Here is a 22,484-nt window from a genome sequence, read left to right on the forward strand (position 1 = left end):
ATTAGTCCTAGAATAAAAAAATAGCATTTATCTTCCGATGCAAATCAAAGATCAAATTCTAAAAGATTGCGGGTTATTTTTTACTTATTTATTTTTTATTTGATTTTATTTATTTATTTATTTATTTTGGTGAGCCATTACATATTGCAATCCGCATCGGAATCCAGCTTTGTATAAGGAGCTAGTTCATCTGCAAGATGACTACGGCATTGTTACTCAGCTTTCGTTCTAGTTTTATTTTTGGTCATTGTGGTCGACATCGGAGAAATAAAACTGCGAAGAACATTCACTAAGCAGACTCACGGCGAAGCTGTCATCAAGTGCTAGCGACAGTGAGAGCCGCGAAAGAATCACGTAACAGACATTGTCAGCTACGTCGTTAAGGATGTGTTAGTGCTGTTGCCCTGGAAACGGAGTATCCTGCTGTAACTGTAGTTCCGAAGTGAACCATATTTTTTTTAATTTGTGGGAACTTTTTATGTTGCAAAAGGCAAAGGTAAACAGTATTATTGTTTCCCTGGTAAAAGTAAAATTATTTCTTATTATCCCTTCGTCCATCCCGCTGACATAATCTCACCCACAGACACATTACTTGTATCCAAGTGCTTTGTAGGTGCATGCACGCACCCTTGCACACAAACATCCGCGGTCACACATTCACACATCCCTCGTCTTACAAACAGAAACCCACGCCAACAATTGACAGCCTGAACGTATATTTTAGTGTACATTTTGTACGAATGTACATTAAATGAGATATACAGGCGAAAACGGTGTTAAAGGCGAGACTAGGAGAATGAATTGGTTAAAATTTAAAATAAAAAAGACAATCCAACAGTTAACAAAGGAACAGAAGTTTAGAGATTTCCTTTATCGCAGTGCACGAAATTTAAACTTTACATCTGCAGTAAAAGAATTTTGTGGTTTGCATCCTCATTGAAGGAGTTTGGAGTTACATGCGTGTCCAGACGTAGAGGACTAGTGTCAGCACAATCGTTGATGTCGCCGAGACCACTGCAACAACAATATAGAGGAAAGCAGCTGCGGTGAGAACAGTGATGTATAGTCAGAACACCCTGAGGACAAGTGAACTCATCCAGCAACGAACATCATTTCATTACAGATACCCGTCATGGCGCTTTGTGGTTGTGCTTCGTGTGTGTGTGTGTGTCTGGGTGTGTGGGTAAGTGACCTAGGTCACTGGTTATAGATTATATATATAAGTACATTGAAGGTTCATAGAGTTCTGTGGTGTGTTGACTAGATGTTTTTTCCCCATAGGTATATGGTGATTAAAAAAAAAAATGACCATATGAAGCATAGGCACATGCTAGTCTTTCTTAAGATTTGGCGAAGATTTGGGGAACAGGTTAAAAGATGATTAACGTTGATGGTTAGAAATGATTAATGTTGTTCGCTCACCAGATTTGCTGCTTCCGTTGAATATGTATATGTCGACAAATTTGGTGTTGTCGATGTTTGGTTTTACTGAAAGCAAAAAGAATTATTTTTGAACTACCAAAGTTGAATTGGCTTTACCAAGATCTTTACTAGACGAATGCACGGACACACACTCCAGGCCCACACACACACATGCACGCAATAGCACACACAAGCAAGCTGTCATCTCTCTTTATCTCATTCTATTTTTTCTTGTCCTCTCTTCTCACTTCCTCTAATAAAAAAAGTCTGGTTATTGTCTGTTCCTAATACATGTATGTCATCTTAAGATGACACGTTCACGTCTCGTTAAACGTGATGTTTCGAGACTCGTGTGTAGTTTTTGTGTTGGTATGACATTATTTTTTTCATGAAATAATAAGTGTAGCAGTTCATTTTTCTGTCAACGCTTTCACTTTTTTTTTTACTCCAAAGCCTAAACTCGCTGTTGCAGTTGTGTTCGAAGTGGGGAATGGGAGGATGAGGCACATTCAACCATTCTTACCTCCAGAAGGGGGCGCTGCAGTGGCAGTTTGACTCTTGACTGTAGTCGGCCTCGGCCTCGGCGTCGGCGTCGGCGTCGTAGTAATGGGATACATCAGTCCTAACAAGAAATAAAATAAAACCTTTGTTTCACAACCCTGTCTCAAACTACAAAAAAAAAAAAAAAATCACCTGGAGAAGCATAGAGAATGGGGCACCGTCAGAACATGAACTATTAGCGTGGTGTAGGACTGAGACAGTCTCACTACCAGAGACCGGGGGAATGTGGGGAAAGGAATCCACGTAGTGCATTGGTTGGTTGTTTTATGTCAAGAAAACCGCTCACTGATTCACTCGTCGCTAGAAAAGCAACGGTCCTTACCGACACAGGTGGAGTTATCTGAAAAAGAGATGAGATCATCTTCAGCTTTTATTCTGACAGATTTCTAAATGTGTATACATTGAACGATTAGGTACATGCATGGACAAATACCCACACGCACACAAACACATGCACACACATATTAACATAAATAGGACCCATATGCATACACGTACACACACGTGCAAAAACAAGTGCTCGCACATGCACGTGCGAAGAGACAATATGGGAATGGTGAGAGCTGGCTGCCTCACGGCATCATAGCCTACAGAAGACTCCCTGTCATGTTTACAGTACATGGCCGATGTCAGACATCACAGCAGCTTAGAAAAGATTCACTGCCATGTTTATAGTACAGGCCCATGTCAGACAAACTCACGCTGAAGTCTTGTCAGCTCCATGTTGACGAGCCTGGCGATGTCAATTCTGTCCTCACATGCCGGTGTTGCTCCCTCGAAGCAGCCTCGGAATGTTTCCAAATACCTGACACACAATTCTGTAATTAGTTTATAATTAAGTTGTTTTCGTCTCTTTCTTCCTGTCTAAGTGAGGATGAACCTCAGGACATTTTACAATGATGGTATCGTGATCATACATAAAAATCATAAATTAACAGACTAAATTTTTTTTAATCATCTATAAAGGTTAGCTTTATGAAAAGATTGTTTTTTCAAAACTAAAGCTAAACACAATCGTTTGTGCATATCATTGTTTATAGATGCGTACGTATTTCAGAACAAGCATTTATTTTCCGAGTGACATTGCACAACGAGGAACTTTCTTGACATGTCGATGTACACATTTACAAACATGTAAGCATGCATAATTATTAGTTAAGAAAAAAATAATAGGTTATTACTAACATGCACTTCTTGTAGATGTCCCCTTCAGTAAAAGGATATTCGGTAAGTTTTGAACAGTTCGCCTTTTGATTTTCGCAGTCGTTAAGCACGAAGTCGTCAGAAATTTCTGTCCCGTGACAAGAGAGGACCAACATGTAAGGGTAATTTTTTTTTCATTTTAGGTTGTTTATCAACAAATCATAATTTTGTAAAATCACAATGACATGATTTATCACCAACACCTTTCGCTCTTCTCCATACTTCATAATCAGAAAATATTCACTGAAGAAGTACTGAAAGAGAAGAAACCTTTGAATGAAGCAAAAAGGGGAAAAATAATTTGGAAGCATCTTTGGTCACAAGAACGATGTCCACACGTGAGGAATTTTTCCAGTGATATCATTAGTAAAATCTTGTGAGTGTTAGACAGCTGAATAATCTCACTGTTTACAAAATTCACAAACATTGTTGCCAAGACTTACCAATGTCGCATTTGTTCCAAGCCTTGGTGTTGGCTACGTCTGTGTAGGTCGTGCTCCTTAGGACTAGGGAAGACAGTTCATCGCAGGCTGTTGTTGACCACAAGATGCTGTCTATGCAGCTGGCGTATGTCTGCGTGTATCTAGACACAGAGAGCTGATGGTCAAATCCCCTTGCTCTCTCTGTGTGTGTGAGAGAGAATTTTTCCCGTAATTGAAAAAAAAAAGATTTACCTGCAAGCGTTCTCCGCAACTGAAATGCTGACGGCTTTGGCGACGGTACAGGAGAGTTGACTTGATTTACAGTTCGAGTTCAGGCACCAGCTTTCTGACACCAGCCCTAGAGGAGGGAACAAGCAGAAAAAACACAGTTCTGTATACACAGCTATATAGATATCTGGGGTGTATTTAGAAAGCACTTTCTCTGTGTAGACAATAATGTATCATTTGCTATTTTCCCCCCACAGTAGGTCAGACATTTACGATTTCTCATCACTAAGACAGATGGTGTTATTGGTTTGTTTTTAATTAAATAAGCACAATATTAAAATGACATTACATATCATTCAAAGATAGCTATCATTCTTAAAACAATTCATTCAGAACAGAGAGTAAACAAAAGTAGACGTGGAGAAAGAAAGAGTAAAAAGAAGATGGAACTAGTGAGGATATACCAGCTTCCTTTATTTGTGCTTGTATTAATAGTTTATTATATGTCTTACACAATATCTCTAACTCTAACGTAAACTGTTGCATCTTTTTATACTGTTCTATATTTCACAATCCTCCGAAAAATGTAAAAGAAGGTATATTATATTTCCATTTACATACATAAATTGTAATGTTTTGCTACGAAGATGATTGAGTCTAATACTTTGTTAGTATACTTTTTTAAAAAAAAAAAGAACTCTAATGTAGTGGTCAGAGCAGGGCATACACTTTCTCAGTCAGCATATAAAAGATATCTTTCTACAGCTTGAACATCTCTTTTTGAGTTTCAAAACGTTTCGCGTGGGAGTGAGTGTAAAGGGCTCAGGACGTAGAGCAAATTAAGTTTCCTTGATGTAAGACTCAAAGTTTTTTCATTATTAACAGTGAAGTTTTGGATAATTCTCTCCTTTTACCTTTCTCCTCAATCTCTCCCTTTTATTCATAACCACGTTTTTTGAAATATGCATAAAATATTCACACACAAAAGTGATAAAAATGAAAAATAAACATGGCTCCGTCTTTTTTAGGAAAACGAAAAAGAAATTTTTAGCTTTATTGTAATTAAGCGTTTTATTAATAATGTGTTGATATACATCCGTAACAGGGGAGGATATTAATGGTAAATTTCATAGACATGTAGTGGACATAAAAGTGATGTGTTGATATATGCTGCACTCTGACCTTTCCAAGCTTTCAACACCAAGACCTCGCGGCTTCATGTTTCAGCAGCACTGAGTGAACTCGGGGATGATCAACACATGAACGATAGGGAAGGTGAGCGAGAGACAGAGAGAGGAGGAGAAGCGAGGAAGAGAAAATGATTTTATCAGGGTACATGGCTCTCAAAGGTGAGGCCAGGGTAGGGAGCCTTGAGTAGGTGGACGTAGGCAAATCATCCGACATGTCAAACATATGTACATCCTGGAGCGAATCAAATGGTCACAAAAGACGCTGCCGCAAGGGCAACAAACATAGGTGTTTCTTCTCTTGCCACGTTGAATAAATTAATAACAAAGCCAAATACTTCGCTTGTCAGCACAGAATACAATGGGAATGATGACGCATTGCAATGAAATCAGAATACATTTGCATATTAAGGATCGACATCTATCTGGTTATGAACAGAGAAAACTGTTAAGAATTTTTGTTAAAAAAAAAAAAAGTTAAAGAGGGTTAAAGGGTACTGCATGTCTTTTCAAATCTGAGTTCATTATCCCTATCATTATTTTCACGCGCTTGTTTATCATCGCTAATGTCTTCCTCACATGATCATTGTCTTGTACCCCTCACCTACCTCCGGTTAGTTGACCCTGACTAACCCTGTTATTCGTCCAGTTAATTTATTCTGGTTTGGATGTTCACCACCCTTTATTAATTGTTTTTATGCCTGTGCCACCCTACTTTTTCTTCATCGACTAACGGTCTCTTTTCTACTTCGCATACATACTTTACACTATGAATTTTATACTGATCGCCAAACCACTTTGCTTTAGTTTAGAATCTGCGTGAATCAGCAGCTTAGACTAAAACTATTTTATAAAACGTTTTTAACTAAATGTATTTTTTTAATTTAGAAACTCAGCCCTGATGTCTTGTGTACAGTGTCGCAGGCCTATTGTGTTGATGTGATGTATCAACCAGCCATCTGTGTGCACATCAGACGAGGACAACCATATGTCAACTTGTTTTTGTCGGCTGTTTGGACATGCATGACACGTGCACTGAGTCATGAGTTCAGTGCAGGGTAGTTAATGTCTGATGAAAGTATCTTTCAAATAGTTTAGCACATATTTGTTGACTTGGCCTCACCATGACTGCCAACTTCACTGTCATTCTTTTGATGCAGTGTCGTTAAGAAACGCGCTGTACTATTATTGTTGTTATTATTAACACTTCATCTTTAGAGATGTTCTGTATTACTGTTATTAATGTTTTACTCACTACTGTAGAAAATAAACTGAAATTTAGAAATAAAATTAACAGAAATTCTACTCTTTGGGAAGGAGAAGGGAATAGCAGATATATTATAACAATGGCTTCTAATGTAGGTTCGATAACACTTGGTGATAACACTGTGGCGATAACACTTGGCGATAACATTTGGCGACAACACTAACACATGACAGTGGGCTGGGGGAGGCTCACTTTGTTACCTTTTCATCATAAATCTCTCTTCACATGTTTAACAAGTGCACTGACATGAGTACGGATTTTGCATCATCATTTTCCACTTTGTTATTATTGAAAATTAGAAATTAATTGGCTTATCACAATCTTCAAACAAAAGAACACAAATTTCAGCATCACTTCTTGTGTGTAAAACTCCCTCCTCGCCCTAATCAAGAAAAAAGTTTAACAAACGATTAAAAATGAAAGAAAATGAAAAGCAACTAAAGAAAATAAAACAAAAAAGTTACAAATACTTCATAAAAAGTGTAAAAAGCTAATCTCATAATTTGGAAACAGTTTAGTTACTTTAGTAGAAAAGAACTATTAAGTACGACCTTAAAAGACAACAACAACAATATACTCAGCTAAAACAAAATTACAGCAAACATACTCACCTACAAAGAAAATCAGGAAAAAAGACAACATGTTTAGACAGCTCTCTATTGACTGTATTCTTGAATTTACTATAATTGGTCTTAGTCCGTGAGAGAACTAAACGGCGATGTAAGTTGAGCTTTATGTTGACTATCTCGATGTTGAAGATGTTGGTAAGGAAACAAACTTCTGTCAGCATCAAGGATTCCTAGTCCTTCGCACCAAGCTGTCCAAGTAAACTCAGAAAATGGTCTTCGTCGTCCACCCTCACACCTGATGTGGCTGTCTGTAGCTCATGATGAGGAATGTCTCCTTAAAGCCGCCTTGCCGCTTCTTCAGCGAAGGGTGACGACGACAGGGGGTAGGTGGGATGGTAAGGTATCCACTTTACACCTCTAATTTTTTTTTTGCCTGTGCGTCGGAGGAGGCGCAGGTGCGCGCGCACGTGCTCATAACAAAGACAGTGGGCCCGATGTAAGCAAACAACGGTACGCCTCTTACCTGGGCATGGATAGTTGCACCACCATCTGATATATTAATACACTGGTAGTGGAACAGACCTTTATGTGAAGTTCACGTCAATTCCTTATCAGTCCAGAGAAATTTATAAGAGTTCATTTACACAAATGTATATGCTAATATTATTATAGTATGCTAAAAAAATATGAACTATTTCATTAATGTTAAAATTATTTACAAGTCTTGCATAATACAGACATTCTCATCTCTCCCTCTCATTGTCACCTTCTCTGTGTTTGAGTCCTTCCGCTTCAGGTGCCTTCTACTCTATGAATTTTTTCTGTGCCAGTCTTTGTCATTCACCTTTGGACACGTGACTTGCTTTCCGTCGCCGCTGGGACATGCATTAACCTGTTGGCCACCCAAACTTGCCAGACTTCACATGCCAAAAAAGTGTTCATTTAAGATTTCTAATTGCTTTGCTATGCCTTTGCACCAGCTTAGCAAAAGTCTTAGAATTTTGGAGAATTATCGACAGTCGTCCGAAAGCAGTAACACTTTTTAGGAACTAAAGTTTCCATCATGCCGTAACTTCTTCTAAAACAATGCAGAGTAAATACACAATAGTATAGTGCAAAATGTAAAAAAAAGTAAAAATAAAGTAGTAAGAACAAGCAACACAACCCTGACGTTTTATTCTGTTTTAGGACACTTATAGCTGCCATTGTAAATTATAAAATGCAGCCAAATTATAAAAAGTAGCTAAATTATAAAGTTTAGCCAAATTGCAACAGACCCTTCACTCTCACTCAGCACGTCCACGCACACACTATGACTAAACCCTTTTCTCATATAATTATTCCCCCCCACCCTCCTTCAATAACAAAGGCTGGGTCCCGGCCCTTCCAAACCGATGCCTCAAAATATACAAATAGACTGCTTTGGTCCAGGTTTCAGTGGATTTTGATATCCATAAGATTTGGAAAAGTCTTTTTTTTAAAAAATAATCCTCCATAGATTCCTTGACACCATGTGGTTGAGTTCAACGATGGACTGCCTCCATTTTCCGACAAAACTTTGTGGACATCAGAACCCCCAGGGCGCTGTTGTACTTTTCCTCCCTTGTCTCAGGATGATGCGACAAGTCATAGTTCACTTGCCAAGGTTTTGGGTTTGCAGAACATGACGTGTGTACGTGTGTGTGTGTGCGTGCAGTCTTTTCTATGCTGCTATGCTTACCACCTTGGCAGTGGTACAACAGAGAATAGAAGTAGGTCTGCAGATGGTGTTCAGGTTTCATCTTCTTGACAAAAGGGATGACAGACCAATAAAAAACAAAAACAAGCGCAGCCAGATACGAAAACTATTTCAGCATTTTGAACCAAGGTGAGGAGGAACGAGACACAGTGTAAGTTTAGTCGTCTTTCTGTACCTATATCTTAGTCGCTTTCGAACACTGTATAAATAGTACGATGCATAAAATTATGTTTTGTTGATATTACACTTTCACTGACTGACCGTTAGCACTAAATCGCCATGTTCTAGCTGAACTAAATGGTCTATAAATAATAGACTTTGTAGTCCTCCGATTTCATAATAATTCGTAGACGCACGCGAACGCACTGAAATAAAATGTAGCAGAGAGAGAAGGAGAAGGAGGAGGAGAATGAAATACTTTTGTCAGGGAACATCATTGTCAGCGAGCGGAGGGAACTTCGAGTGTGTTGACATAGGCTAATCCTCCGACCCGCCAAACTTATGCACGTCTTGGAGCGAGTCCGACTGCTTTCAGTCTCAAAAGATGACAATAACTGGTTTATTTTCTCTTGTCCCGTTGAATAAATTAAGATCAAAGTGAAATACCTCGCTATCAGCGTGCAAATACTGTACTATAAGATGACATATGAAAATGCAATAAGGATAAATGAATGAATCAAAGAGGCACGCAACTATGAGAAATGAGTGTCGCTAGTCTCGATGACAAGAAAGAAAAGAAAATGAATATGCCGGCGTAGTCATTTTGGAAAACGTTTATGAAAATATCGGCTACTGCTACTGCTACTACTACTACCAAGATGCTGAATGGAGAGGGAGGGAAGGTAGTACGCGTCCATCATAGGTTTTCGTTTTGGAAAGAATGCTAGGGTCTGCAGAAGAAAAAAAAAATGGAGATGCCTGCTTGAAGTGTAGTCAGTCAGGATGTCGAAAAGAGTGTAAAAAAGTGTAGAGTTTTGTAGACAGTTTATGCTTTATACGAGCGTGTATAGGAAGCCAGTGAAGTTTTGCATGTGGAGTATGTCTGCTCTTCCGAAAGTAAGTACGTGTTCTTCTGGTTCGCCGAGACTGACCACAGAGAACTTCGCAAGAGTGAGTCTCGGATACAGACATCAGTCCACCTATACACGTCCTGGTTAGATGTAAAACACTGTGTACTCTGTTGACCTTATCTCCTCCACTTTCTGTGGCCTTACTCGAAGCTCTCGCGCTGACCATCACTTCACTGTCCGTCCGACGTGCACAGGGACTCTTTGCTGGTCCACCTCCATTGCTACAACAAGCAGCAGACTCAGCACTCAAGCAGACGACGCGTGACGTAGCATGGTCATGACGTCAGGCGTTGCTACAGTCAGCGAAAAAAAAAAAAGGCCTCGACCTTCCTACGCGAACCGGATAAAATTAGCTTGAAATATGACGTCAACTGTCGTCTGCTGTCTGTCTATTGCCGGCGCGGCCCCAAGCACTGAGAGAAAGGCAGACACAGATACATGGCTGACACAAAGTAGTAAGACAGAAATATAGAATACAACACATGGTAAAATTTGCATATGCTTTACAACAGACAATTAAACAAGTAATAATTCGATCTAGATTTGAAGAAATGAAGTGTATCAAATGGTGAAGTGAATAAGAATAGAATGTCTGAAATTTTTGTCGGTAAGCTCAAACAAGAAGTGGTTACGCAGGGTGTAACGGAGGTTGATACTAGGCGAGAACAGTTGCATGAAAGGTTTGTAAAATATTAAATATTCGTCGTTATTTTGTTTCGAAGAAGTAATTATTACTCAGCATAAACAGCTCCATATATCCATATATTTTACTTCTGCTAGAAATAGATGCTGCACCACTACTTCTGCACTTATCTCCTTTTTAAAAACTGTCGAAGATGTCTCCCGTTTTACTTATAGTATAGCAGCATGATAGATGAAGTGGGTCCACTTCATAAAACTATTAATTTTTGTAACACCTACGACTACCCCCACCATTGAATCGATCGAATCGAATCGCGAAGCGCGGAAACCTATCCACACAATGCTGACAGGGTCAGAGGTCACTGTCCTGCCAGTGAGTCGCTGGCGTCAGGACTACACTACAAATACCTCACCGTGGCACTGTCATGACAATTTACATTAAGGTACTGGTTGTGTAGAGTTTTATTTATGTACATAAATGGGTTACAATCGTACTTTAGGTCAGAAAATTGCCAGAAACACATCTTACTCCACATCAGTGACGGTATAAAACCTTGATGAGTTCTATTACATTGTGTGTGTGTGTGCTCGTGCGTGCGCGTATAGATGTGTGAGAAATAAAGAAAGAAAAAGTTGTCATCATGTATCAAATGTGCATTGTACACAGTTACTATTTGTGGTATATTGTACTCGTATGGACACGTATTATGTTAGTGTGAGTATCCTGATCCCTGTTAGTGTATGAATAGCATGTTCCATGTGTGTGAGATTACCAGCTCCTTTACTTTTGTTTTTTATGTATGCATTTGTAAATAAACTCATCAGCAATTTGTCTACTTTTTCACGTTAATCATTCTTGTTTTTCATTTCAGACGAGATTCTTATTTTCCTAGAGCTATATTAGGAAAGAGAGCCACGACAGATGTTCATAGCCTCACTTAAATAAAGAAGAGCAAAAAAAAAAATAAAATATAAATGTCATAGATTTTACCTCTGCTATATACTTAACACAATAACTGTAAATAAATAATGTTTGTATTTATTTTCTACTGGGAGAATTTGAATTACTCTTGTCACTGAAAGAATGTGTGACAGTCATACGCAACCATTGATACTTTCTGCACACAAAGTCTTGGCTGCTGCAACAACAACAACAACAACAACAACAACAACAACAACAACAACAACACATTGCAATGTCTTCTGCTTTCCAAACACAGGAGTAAGCAAATGAACTGAATCTATGAATAATAACGTGAAAGTAGAAGGAAGTTGCAATTAAAAAAAAATACAGATTTTGGTCCACAATAGTGCTATAGTTCATGATATGCATTTAAAAAATATCAGGGACAAAAATAGTACAATTATTTAATCATATCAGGAATAAAATATGTTAATCAATATTGTACATAGTGCAGGAATGCGTCCACCACTGCTCTGACATACAACCTCACACCACCAGCACGTTCAAATTATAAATGTGTCCACACACACACACAAGCAGACACACACACACACATGGAGGTACGCTCACACATACAACTTTGTCTCACTCCTCGTACAAATCTATGATAAAAATGAACAGTCTTTATGCAATGTTTCAGAGTGTACAGTAAATGATACATGCCAGTGAAAAAGCGACAAATGGAAGCCAGACTGGGAAAAATGGAAAGGTTACAATAACATCTTGAACAAAAATAACAATAAACGATCCAGTAGAAATTGAAGAAACTGATGACAAGCTGTATTCCCGTGAAGGAGTTCGGAGTTAGGTGCGCGCCCAGACGTAGAGGACTAGGGTCAGCAAGACCGTCCATGTCACTGAAGACACTAGAACACATTAATCAGGCTATGTATGTTTTACTTAGACATATTTTTCTCTTTCAAAAGGCTATGTGCATCGACTTATGTTAATGGGAGCAAACTATGTCCCTTTAAGAGATAGCGATCATGATTAATTATAATGATGAACTGCAATCAGCGTCTTTCTCGCAAGACTTGCTTTACTCACCGACTTTGTTGCCTCCATTGCCTCCATTGCCTATGACACGAGGGGGGCTATTTCTGTTGTTGGTGTTGTCTGAAAGGAAAGTATTCACTGACATGCAAAAGTTGAATTTAATTTCTATTGAGTACGTGACGAACAGACGCACGCACACACACTTTCTCTCATCCATCCATCCGATAGCTCCACAAGCCAAAGTACTAGTCGATACTAAAGACAATAATAAACTAATATTGTTCTAGTTTCTGTATATCATTTAAAAACACGAACTTCTGTTTAATAACACAAAACGCATTAAATATTTGGCACGAAATATTATTGCCTACACATTCCCTCAATGACACTCAGAAAGTCACTGCATTCCCTAACAGTCCTTGATCAACATTGTATAGATGTGAGAGGCAGAAGGCATAACAAACAGCATTCAAATGTTCAGCACTTTGACACTGCGCTATTTTCCAAACAAACTGCACCGAAAAGAACAGAAAAATAGTCATGGCTGATAGAAACTGGATAAACTAAAAGTACGAAAAGCCCCGGATATTATTCTCAAAGCACAACACGAAATAACTCGCTAATCCCCACACAAGGGAACACGGAGACATTCTCACCTGGAGTAGTGGGCGCTGCTGTGATGGGTGGACGTGGAACTGTGGTGGTCGTAGTTGCAGGGTTCGTCAGTACTAGTATAAAGGAGGTGGAACATTTGCGTTATATTTCTCATGGTCATGTGATTATCCATAGAACTTATCACCTAGCTTCTTGTCTAGTGCTTCAAATGTGAGTATAACCACTGAAGATCATGGCTAGCGAGTATATTCTCAAAGCATAACACGAAATAACTCGTTAAACTCCACAGAAGGGGAACAGGTAGACCTCCTCACCTGGAGCAGTGGGCGCTGCTGTACTGGCTGGACGTGGAGCTGTGGTGGTGGTCGTAGTTGCAGGATTCGTCAGTCCTAGTATAAAAGACGTGGAACATTACAATTCTCAAGGTCTATAGACCTTATCACCTAGCTTCTAGTCTAGTGCTTTCAAATGTAAACATAACCACTACATCATAGGTCCTTATAAACATAAACATTAACACATCGTCTCAATAGCTCGTAAGCATCGTTTTGGGTTTTCTTTTCTTCATGTGAGTAGTGCTGAAGCAACTGACCGTAACCGGGGGCAGAGGATTGGAAGGGTTGGCTAGCGTTACATGGAGTGAAAAAAAAAAATCTGCAATGAAGCCTCACTCCATAAACAAGTGTCACGAGAGAGGAATTAAGTATGCCAGCGGCGAGATCCGAACCCTTTGCCCAGCCTCCTTGTTGTGTCTGTGATGATCACGACCACCTCTGGGGGACTGGAGCGTCCCGTCAGGCAAACAGGAGGCACTCACCTCGTGTAGTGGTCATTGCCGTCGTGCTGGTTGTCGTTGTCGCTATCGTTGTCGAGCCCTGCCTAGTCGTCAGACTGGCCGTTGAAGTCAGTTCGGTGGTCAATTGCCATCCTGGGTGACAGATCAAGAAGCCATGCGTGGATTGCCAACAATTTTGATACGATGCTAATCAAAGGGAAAATAGATAGCGGTGTTTAAAACCATAGACACTAGTAAAAAGTGTCCTTGCTCAAACTGCTCTAGTCCATTGACTTTAATCACAAATATTGACACCTTTGTTAATTGGTGTCAGGAGTAATGCTCGTGAAATAACAATAATACATAAACAATAAACTAAAATATTTTCTAGGCTGGTGAAACTAAAACAAAAAGCAGTCGAAGGCGTTGATAATGTGTAAGGCATTCCGGTAGAGATTTCAATAATAATAGAAAAGAATCTGTTTGTGGTCGACTGTTTATAGAAAATCAAGGCCCACTATTGCTAATTAATTACATTGCCTACATTATTAACTACGTTGACTACATCGATGCATTAACTGGCGAGCTTTACAAATTACTCAACCAAATGTGTGACAAGACAGAAACAAAATTTTTTGTCTACCTACGTGTTCTTTCTTTCTTCCATATTCTTTATCTACCTCTTTCTTTCTCTCTCTTGTTCGAATTTTCCGTAAATCATTAGTTCAGTTTCTCACATAACTAGTGAAAGCAAGAGTTCTTACCAACACAGGTAGAGTTGTCTGGAAAAGAAAGGACAACATCTTAATTTCTCCACTGACAAACTTTCAAATGCATGTAAATATACAGGTTTACAAATGTGTGTAAATGTACAGGTTGATAAACATATTTAAATGTACATGATTTCAAATGTAAATGAACAGGCTGATGAAACAAAGTGGGATGGAGGGAAGATAGAAAATGATAAAAGTACAAAGGTGTGAAGTCTTTATTTTAGCTTAAAGTGAGAATAATAAATACACTACAATTCAGTTTTATATCACTAACGCATGGATGTATGTGGTATGTATGCGTGTGTATGTGTGTGTGTGCATGTATCCTCATATATGGGCATACATATTTGCGTGCTGTATGTGTGCACGAATGTTCACGTCCATAACATTATATCCACAACCACATATAAATGCATGCATAAATCCATATTTGCACACGTATCCCTTCACACAGACCTATTGACATAGTATATTAAGAACACACACACACACACACACGGAGTACAGGCCGATGTCAGACAAACTCACACTGAAGTCTTGTCAGCTCCATGTTGACGATCCTGGCGATGTCACCTCTGTCCTCACATGCTGGTGTCGTTTTGTCAAAGCAGCTTTGGAATGTTTCCAAATACCTGACACACACGTCTGTAATTAATTTGTAATAAAGGCGATCTTCCTCTTCTCTGTCTCCCTCTCCACGTATAACTACATTACTTTGACAGCATCTCGATCGTACAGACTTACACATGTATGCATCTGACATACACATGGACGTTAAAGTAATGAGTCCTTACTAACTTGCACTTCTTGCCGATGTCCTCCCCAACAAACGGATAACCGCTGAGTTTTGAACAGTTGGATTTTTGCTTCTGGCAGTCATTTAGCTGGAGGGCTTCGGGGATTTCTGTCACAGGACAATAGATGACATAGATGACAGTATGTAATGTTGATTGCCTACAGGTGATGAACAGATAGTCGTATCAGCTGACAAAGTATGAAGGAGGAAAGATGAAGAAAAAGCAGTTCAGACACATTTCATTGCAATCTACAAACCCAACGAATTGAAGTTTTAAAAAATATATATAAAGAAATATAAAGAATTGAAATTTCATTGACCGTTTGACGGAGATCCAAACTACCATGATAATGTATCTTTACTCCTAAATGTTGTAGGTTTACGTATGTTAAAGTATGTTTATCCACAGAAGAAGCATGTTTACAGTGTCAAAAAGTGTCTTTATATAGGTTTAAGCAAAAAAGAAGGGCGTGGTCATGTATAAATGTATGTTGAGGCAAAGAAGACGCACATGTAACTCAGTTTACGCCAAGGGGAACTTGTTTTATAATGGGTACAGGTACATTGGGCAAACAAGAACATTTGTACATCGGGCAAACAAGAAGAAATGAGTGTGGTAGCCCAAACATACCATAAGAACAGGTTATCCTTGATTTGGTGCTCTCGGCCTCAAGGGTCGTCGTGTCTCTCAACACCAGAGTAGACAACTCATCGCAAGCTGAAGTCGAGAAAATGAGGCTTATGCAGCTGATGTATACTGGCATATACCTGGAGGAGAAAAAAAGAGAGAAAAAATCTTGATAAAGCTAATTAAGGGGATGTGGATAGAAATAGAGATTCTTTGCTTCCTTATGCACTTGACTAGAGGATGCTTCTGCGTTTCTCTGTGTGTGTGACCACGTGACCACGCGGTTAGTGGAAGGAAGGCGCCCACTCTAAAAGCAACATACGAATTTAGCGTGTTTATACAACAGAGTAACAACCTGGCTTTCTGTCTTTTTTTTAAAATTATCATTACCCTTTCACTTCAGAAAAGACACAGGGGTAGCGACGACGGCCACACAAGTTGAGGAGGGCTGAGATGATCTGGGGGGAATTCAATTTCTTAAAGTAGGATATTTAGATTGCAGATGCAGGGTTAATGTTAGGAAGTATACATTCGTGTTTAATTGTGTGTGGTAGAATGAATAAAGCAGTGTTGTGGGTTATGAATTATAATATTGAACCAGATAGGTAAAGAAGCGCATACGTACATCACATCAGACACCTATTCACCAGCATCATCCTTATTGGCTGATGAGGTAAAGACGATTAGTGAGCGTGTTCTGTAGTGTCTAACACAGAATTTGGCAAATAACCTTGCACTTCTCTGGTTTACATGTTGTTTACGTTTATTTGTAAAACTCGGACTTACCTGCAAGGGGATTCTTGTGCTACTATGCTATACGTCTTGACCAAGGTACAGTTAGAAAAAGCAGAAGTACAGCCCGCGTTCAGACTCCAACTGCTTGACAGAAGCCCTGGAAGGACAACATAAAAAAAGCATGGCTTCATGCACAGCTAGATAACAGGATATTCTGAAAGTCCTCAGCCTTGTAGCCAATAACTGGTAATTTAACATTATTTTTCACCAGAAGGTCAGTTATTCACATAACTCATAATCACCACCAAGATTAATTTTTCTAATGCCCCTCATTAATGTAACAGACTTCCGCCAACATTGGAAACTTTTTTCCAGCCTTTTAGCGGGTTTTCAAACTTTCCGTGCTAGCCATGTTTATGTTTTATTTTGCTAAAAAGCTGTTAAGTACAAAGGGGTCTCAAATTTCTTAAGACCAGAAATCCCCTCTAACCAAAATTATTCCAATAAAGCAACCTCAGTGGATAATTAATTGACATTACGATTGATGGCACTGCATAGTCATAATAAATATAGTATAATGATACTGGACTGTCTGATCGTTCGAAACTTCCTCAATATCATGTGTTGGGGTCTGGGTGCATACACGCACAGAAAGGAAGAGTGACAGACGAAAGTGTGTGTGTGTGTGAGAGAGAGAGAGAGAGAAGGAAGAAGAATTTTGCTTTTCATTCAGCGTTTATCATTTTTAGAACCCATCCTGAGAAATTCTATCGACTCTTTAGATGTTTCTATTGACATGTCCTCCCACTACTGAATGATTATGACACACGCCTTCCCATCCCTTACATGTTGCGTGAACAGAACAATGGCTGTCATAAAGGTGAGAACGAATGCTTCCCAGTTGTCAAATAGCAGGTATATCCACTATCTACTGTCACTGTAAGAGCTACTTGCTCTGATAGTGGAAGAACCGGATTGAAGTCTTGGTCATAGGGTGGGTCACAGAAAGTATTGACATTTGAGGTCTTTCAAAATAAAGGCAACAAAGAACCCATTTCATAAATTCACAGGACACTTGGGAATTAGCTCTATCGCTGAATGGATGCAAATTAAAATTATAGGAAAACAAAAACCAGACTGTATGCCATGATATGAGATATGACATATATCATCATCCCTTCACTCTGTTAATCGCTTATTTTGCATGCTCTCTTCTGGGTTTCGCAAATTACTTGTTTACCTTGAGCCTCGGCTGATCCATATGTTCTCGTACATCTGGCAGTCTGACCCTAGCTGGTCATTTCAAGACTGTTGTATATACTGAGTAAAGTACAGCAAATCCTAAGGATGAGTAGGTCTGGTAGGCAGATACGGTTTTTAAACTTCAGTTATCTGTAACGGTTACCGTAAAATTTCTTCATTCATGCCCTACTGTGTGGTTCTGAAACCTGGAGAGTGACAAACACCATCAACAAAAAGCTGCAGATCTTTACCAACCGATGCCTAGTCCATATTCTGGGAATAAGGTGGCCTGAAAAGATCTCCAACAGCAGCCTGTGGAAAAGAACCAACCAGAATGCCACTAGCCAATACATCAAAAAGCGCAAATGGGGCTGGATAGGACACACCCTGCACAAACCAGCTGACACCATTGCCAGGCAGGCACTTGACTGGAACCCTCAGGAGAAGAGGAGAGTTAGGAGACAATAGCAGACTTGGAAAGAAACAGTAGAAAGTGAGGCAAAGGACGTCGGAACCGCACGGGACCAACTAGAGGGTGCTGCCAAATCCGGGTCCGCTGGCGAGGTGTTTTGCAGCCCTATGCTCCTCAAAGGAACAACAAGGAATAAACTTTGATGTATAATTCTTCTTCCTTTTAATTCAAGCCTCTGAAGGACTGAGCAACTGTTGAGATCTTGAGCTGTTGGCAATCTTTCGAGTTTAGAAATGTTTTCATATCTTTTTTCCTACATGAAACCAACCATAAATTGAGAGAAGATGATTGAGTCCTTCAGACACTTTCATGTTTGAAGAGAAAATGTGCATTCTTGCAATCCGGCCCTGAATGGTGCGGCTTGTCAGCCAGCCAGACATCGTTGGATCACGTTTTCTCTATCAAATGTTTGCGTCCTCTTCTTCCCATTTAATTATGTTAAAGGAAACTGCATCATTTCCTATTGGCTTCCTTCCTCTCCCCCTCGCCATTGAATCAGGACCTGACAGCACAATGGCCATCGTGCTGCGCTACTGTCGCTATGTACACAGCGATGTCTTCATCCCATGTTTGAACATACCTGCCCACAGTCTGCTTGAGTACATTATATTCGGGGCGTAGGCTGATGTGAACACGATTATGATGAACATAAGTATGTGACGAGGGGTTCGACAGAGCGTGGGCGGCCACACCTTGATCAACCCCTGTTCGTTCGCAAACGCTCACGGACACACTGACACACCTCTTGAAATTCTTCCACCACCCAAACCCCACCCTCACTCTTTATCTCTTTCTGTTTCCTCTTGCTCTCTCGCTACGTCTCTGTGCGTGTGTGTGTGTGTACATAAAGATTTCCTCACCCTACCCACTCCTTCTTTTTCACTCTGCATTTATTTTTTGTTTCTCATTGCCTTTCAATTCAATTTCTTGACATGGCAGCTGACATAAACCATGGTGGGAGGGGACAGGGAGGGCGGCAAGTGCACATAGAAGGTCCTGCAAGGGGAAGTCTCTCCATCCTTTCCCGTTCGTTTATCATCTATTCACGTGCACACTGGCACACGCACTCGTAACCTTGCCTCATGAGCAAGTCTCCAGGGTGGTAAGACTTGTCCCACCTCATCTCATTATCCAAGCAGTTCCTTAATTGTCAGTGCTAGCATCAAGAACAAGCCTCTGGCTTGCACTGTCGACACGACCCACGTGACACGACTTGTTTCAGTCCAACCTCGTGCTGACAGAGGAAGATGTAAAGTTTGACCAACGAAAAAGAAAAAATAGCAAATGCTTTTTTTTTTTTTCTTTTTTCACTCAAACATCAAATGGGTGCGAGATTCTGAAGATACACGGTGAGCGAAGTGTAGTGAACCTTGAGTGTGTTGACGTACGCAAATCACCCCGCTCATCAAACACAAGCCCTGTTGTGAACCAAACTGGTTTTTGATTAAATAAAATGTTGCCGAAACGAAAAACAGAGGTGCTTCTTCTCCTGGAAGGTTTAATACATTAGTGACAATACAACTGGAATGAAATAGTAGTAAATATTAAGGATCGACAAATAATGGAGGCAGAAAAATCCTGAAATATTGGTGTGAATTTGTTGCTGTTTCACGGTTTACGCACACGTTTTTTTTTTTTTTAATGAAATAATCTGTCTCTTCAGAGTTGTTAATCATAAACTCATCAAAACTAGTCAGTTATAATAATTATTTTAAATGTTGTCGTTCTCGTCCAGTTATTTCATCAACTATTGTGTTTACTTTGGCTAATATGTTCCCGGACATAAATATATAATGTTCTGTGTTGGTGTGGTTTTGTATTTAACACTAGTTCTAACGAGGTTTTCCTTTTAATTCAGGCTCCAGATTATCAGAATAGTAATTACTGAATAATGTAAAGGGGTCTTGAAGAGCAATGTATTTAAAGACCTTTATACTAGAAGATGACTTACAGACTTAGGACAAATTTAACTGAGAAATTCTTTTGGTCAGTCAAGAATGGCGTTTAAAGTCATTGCCGGATAATGATTGCCAGGACACTCATCATTATCATCATCGTCTGGTGGTGTGTCGTTTCCATGATAAACCACTTGCTTCTCTCTATTCTTTGTTTCATAATTTAGTAGCATCAGTTCTTGCCCTTAATTTCATCCTCAAGCCTTGAGCTAATTTTCATTACTATTAATTATTGGATATGAAAGTAATAAAGCAGCCACGTCGACAGCAACAACAACGACTTCAGCAAGGTTTCTTTTCCTAAGATATAAAGGTTATGAAGGAGATGGTTATGAGCGCCAATAGGATGAAGGTGTTGCAAAATCTGGGAAGTCTTTATAGTGTAAAATATTCAAAGTCAAAACCGTTTTCCTAGAAAATATACACGATTGGTAAAATAAGAGACAATAAAATACTCACCTGTAAACATAAGCAGAACAAATATCACCATCTTCTGGCAGTTTTCTTGTTTTCTTCCTGGGTATAGTCTAAATGGTCTGAGTTGGATGCAGTTTACTTGATACTTGTCCTGTATTTTTCCCTCTCGTTGCCTTCAGCCTGGCTTGTGACTTGTTAGTGTTGTATATCTTCTTAAAGACCTCTTGTCGCCTCGACAGCAAAAGGTGACGACAGTTGTGTGTCTGCCTTGTACCTCCAATCTGTTTCTCCTTTCAACCTGCACTTTGGAGGAGGCGAAATGACGCAGGTATGTGGCGGGTAGCAGGACAGAGAGCGCCCACGTACGCAAAGCAAACATCGGAACGCCCTTTAACCTCTTCTTGGGCATCTCGGAGGAAAAAAGAATTCTAGTTCCACTCCCACCCACCCCAACCTTCCGTGATAGGACGGCTGATGGGGAAACAAGAGGTTACGGTCCTTCACGTCAAGCTGTCGATGAAGTGCATCTTGGGAAGAGGGTAGGGCGGTGATGTGCCACACACCTCAGTATTTGTTTAGTCCCAGAACTAAAAGGTCTTCCACAAAAAAGCACACCTTAAAGTTTAGGCCAGTGAGGAATCGTGATTGCTAAATGTTGCCACTCCCAGCATATTTTTCACCCAGGAGTCATGATGTGTAGACACGTGGACGTGGTCTACATCACGAAGGCGCAAAAAAAAAAATCTGAATGACCATTTGGTTTTTAATTTTTAAGAAGGCGCTTGGATAATCTCGAAAGCCCCAGTGTGGGCTACGTTTCTTTGAGTGTAAAGGTTTAGTTTCTTTTTTAGCATCAGTGAACGTGTGACCCGTCTGATGAGGGGCGCGGGGGACACATGGCTGAAAGTGTGGAATGTCAGATGTTATCAAGACTGAGTCAGTACTTTGCGCTTCAACTTAATGAGTCTACTGACATAGCGAACGAAGCAAACCTTTTGGCATGTGTCAGGTATGAATACTTATATAGGTGCTTTTCACAATGACTTTCTCTTCTGCAAGCCTGTACCGACCGATACAACTGGAGAGGACATTTTTGAGATAATAATTTATATGCTGAGTAGCACAGTGGCGTAGGAAGATGTTCGGCGTTGGGGGGGGGCAAACTCCCTGCTGACAGTGAACGGCGTTCGCGCTCGCACATTACGTAAAAAAGGATGGGGGTTGGGGTACTGCACGCACGCACGTACACAGTGGTAGCATCACAACATCCTGCTTTATTGTTAAAAGGCAAAGCAGCATTAAATAAGAAAAAACAAATTAAAGAATGACTCCCCGGCTAAAGCATTCACAAGAAATGTGATAAACGTTATAATCATATAAATCATATTAATCAAGGTTGGCAAGTCAGTGTTCCAAAAAAAACTGCGTCTTCGGTGATTTCTATTAATGAACTCCATTGCAGATCAACCCTCTCTTTAAATACATGCATAATGAGACAGTTATTCAAGCGCGTTTGTGTCATGGAGCTTCTCAGTATGTTTTTGTTCGTTTTAAGGCAGAAAAAACTGCGTTCTGCATACTGGCCAGGGTAGCCATCGGGTGGAAAAACAAAGGTAAAGATTAATTAAGCCTACTCACCCAACGGCTCGTGACGCGCTTGTTCTATCTCACAACAAACGCGGGGAAAATACGCTGGTTGCTGGAACCCTCTTCTAGACACCACGCCAGTTCCAGCGACAGTACACACAGCACGTGGCAAACCCCCGACTACTCCAGAGACGGGCACAGGTCTCTCCACCAGCGCAAA

General features: G+C 39.9%; 2 protein-coding genes across 3 annotated transcripts; both read right to left on the bottom strand.

The window, feature by feature from the left end:
* Positions 1–707: 707 nt before the first annotated feature.
* LOC112563236 lies at positions 708–7,577 on the bottom strand. The gene is made up of 9 exons (XM_025237057.1): positions 6,902–7,577; positions 3,861–3,966; positions 3,630–3,769; positions 3,169–3,274; positions 2,685–2,788; positions 2,306–2,323; positions 1,946–2,044; positions 1,423–1,488; positions 708–1,014 (listed from the first exon to the last, which is right to left on the bottom strand). The coding sequence occupies exons 1-9, from the start codon at positions 6,930–6,932 to the stop codon at positions 953–955; spliced, it is 732 nt and encodes a 243-aa protein (XP_025092842.1). The 5' UTR covers positions 6,933–7,577; the 3' UTR covers positions 708–952.
* A 3,769-nt stretch (positions 7,578–11,346) lies between these two features.
* Positions 11,347–21,365, bottom strand: LOC112563235 (cell wall integrity and stress response component 3-like). Of its 2 annotated transcripts, XM_025237056.1 has the most exons (11): positions 20,720–21,365; positions 16,643–16,748; positions 15,860–15,996; positions 15,231–15,336; positions 14,961–15,064; positions 14,424–14,441; positions 13,702–13,812; positions 13,199–13,273; positions 12,926–12,997; positions 12,321–12,389; positions 11,347–12,139 (listed from the first exon to the last, which is right to left on the bottom strand). In XM_025237056.1, exons 1-11 carry the CDS (start codon positions 20,748–20,750, stop codon positions 12,078–12,080), a joined length of 891 nt encoding a protein of 296 aa, XP_025092841.1. In that variant the 5' UTR covers positions 20,751–21,365; the 3' UTR covers positions 11,347–12,077. The 2 variants fall into 2 exon arrangements, with proteins under 2 accessions (XP_025092841.1, XP_025092840.1); XM_025237055.1 differs by lacking the exon at positions 20,720–21,365 and having other exon boundaries at positions 16,643–16,913.
* Positions 21,366–22,484: the final 1,119 nt, after the last annotated feature.

This window comes from Pomacea canaliculata, linkage group LG4 (genome assembly GCF_003073045.1).
Source record: "Pomacea canaliculata isolate SZHN2017 linkage group LG4, ASM307304v1, whole genome shotgun sequence".
In the NCBI taxonomy this organism is placed as follows: Eukaryota; Metazoa; Mollusca; class Gastropoda; order Architaenioglossa; family Ampullariidae; genus Pomacea; species Pomacea canaliculata.

Coding starts and splice junctions, on each gene's coding strand:
- LOC112563236 (XM_025237057.1), bottom strand. CDS start 6,932: ATGTTGTCTTTTTTCCTGATTTTCTTTGTAG. Junction 2,789..3,168: donor GACATCTACAAGAAGTGCAT/GTTAGTAATAAC, acceptor ATTGTGTGTCAG/GTATTTGGAAACATTCCGAG. Junction 1,489..1,945: donor TGCAGCGCCCCCTTCTGGAG/GTAAGAATGGTT, acceptor TTTTGCTTTCAG/TAAAACCAAACATCGACAAC.
- LOC112563235 (XM_025237055.1), bottom strand. CDS start 16,782: ATGAAGCCATGCTTTTTTTATGTTGTCCTTCCAGGGCTTCTGTCAAGC. Junction 13,274..13,701: donor GGCAATGACCACTACACGAG/GTGAGTGCCTCC, acceptor CTTTTATACTAG/GACTGACGAATCCTGCAACT. Junction 12,998..13,198: donor AGCAGCGCCCACTGCTCCAG/GTGAGGAGGTCT, acceptor CCTTTATACTAG/TACTGACGAACCCTGCAACT.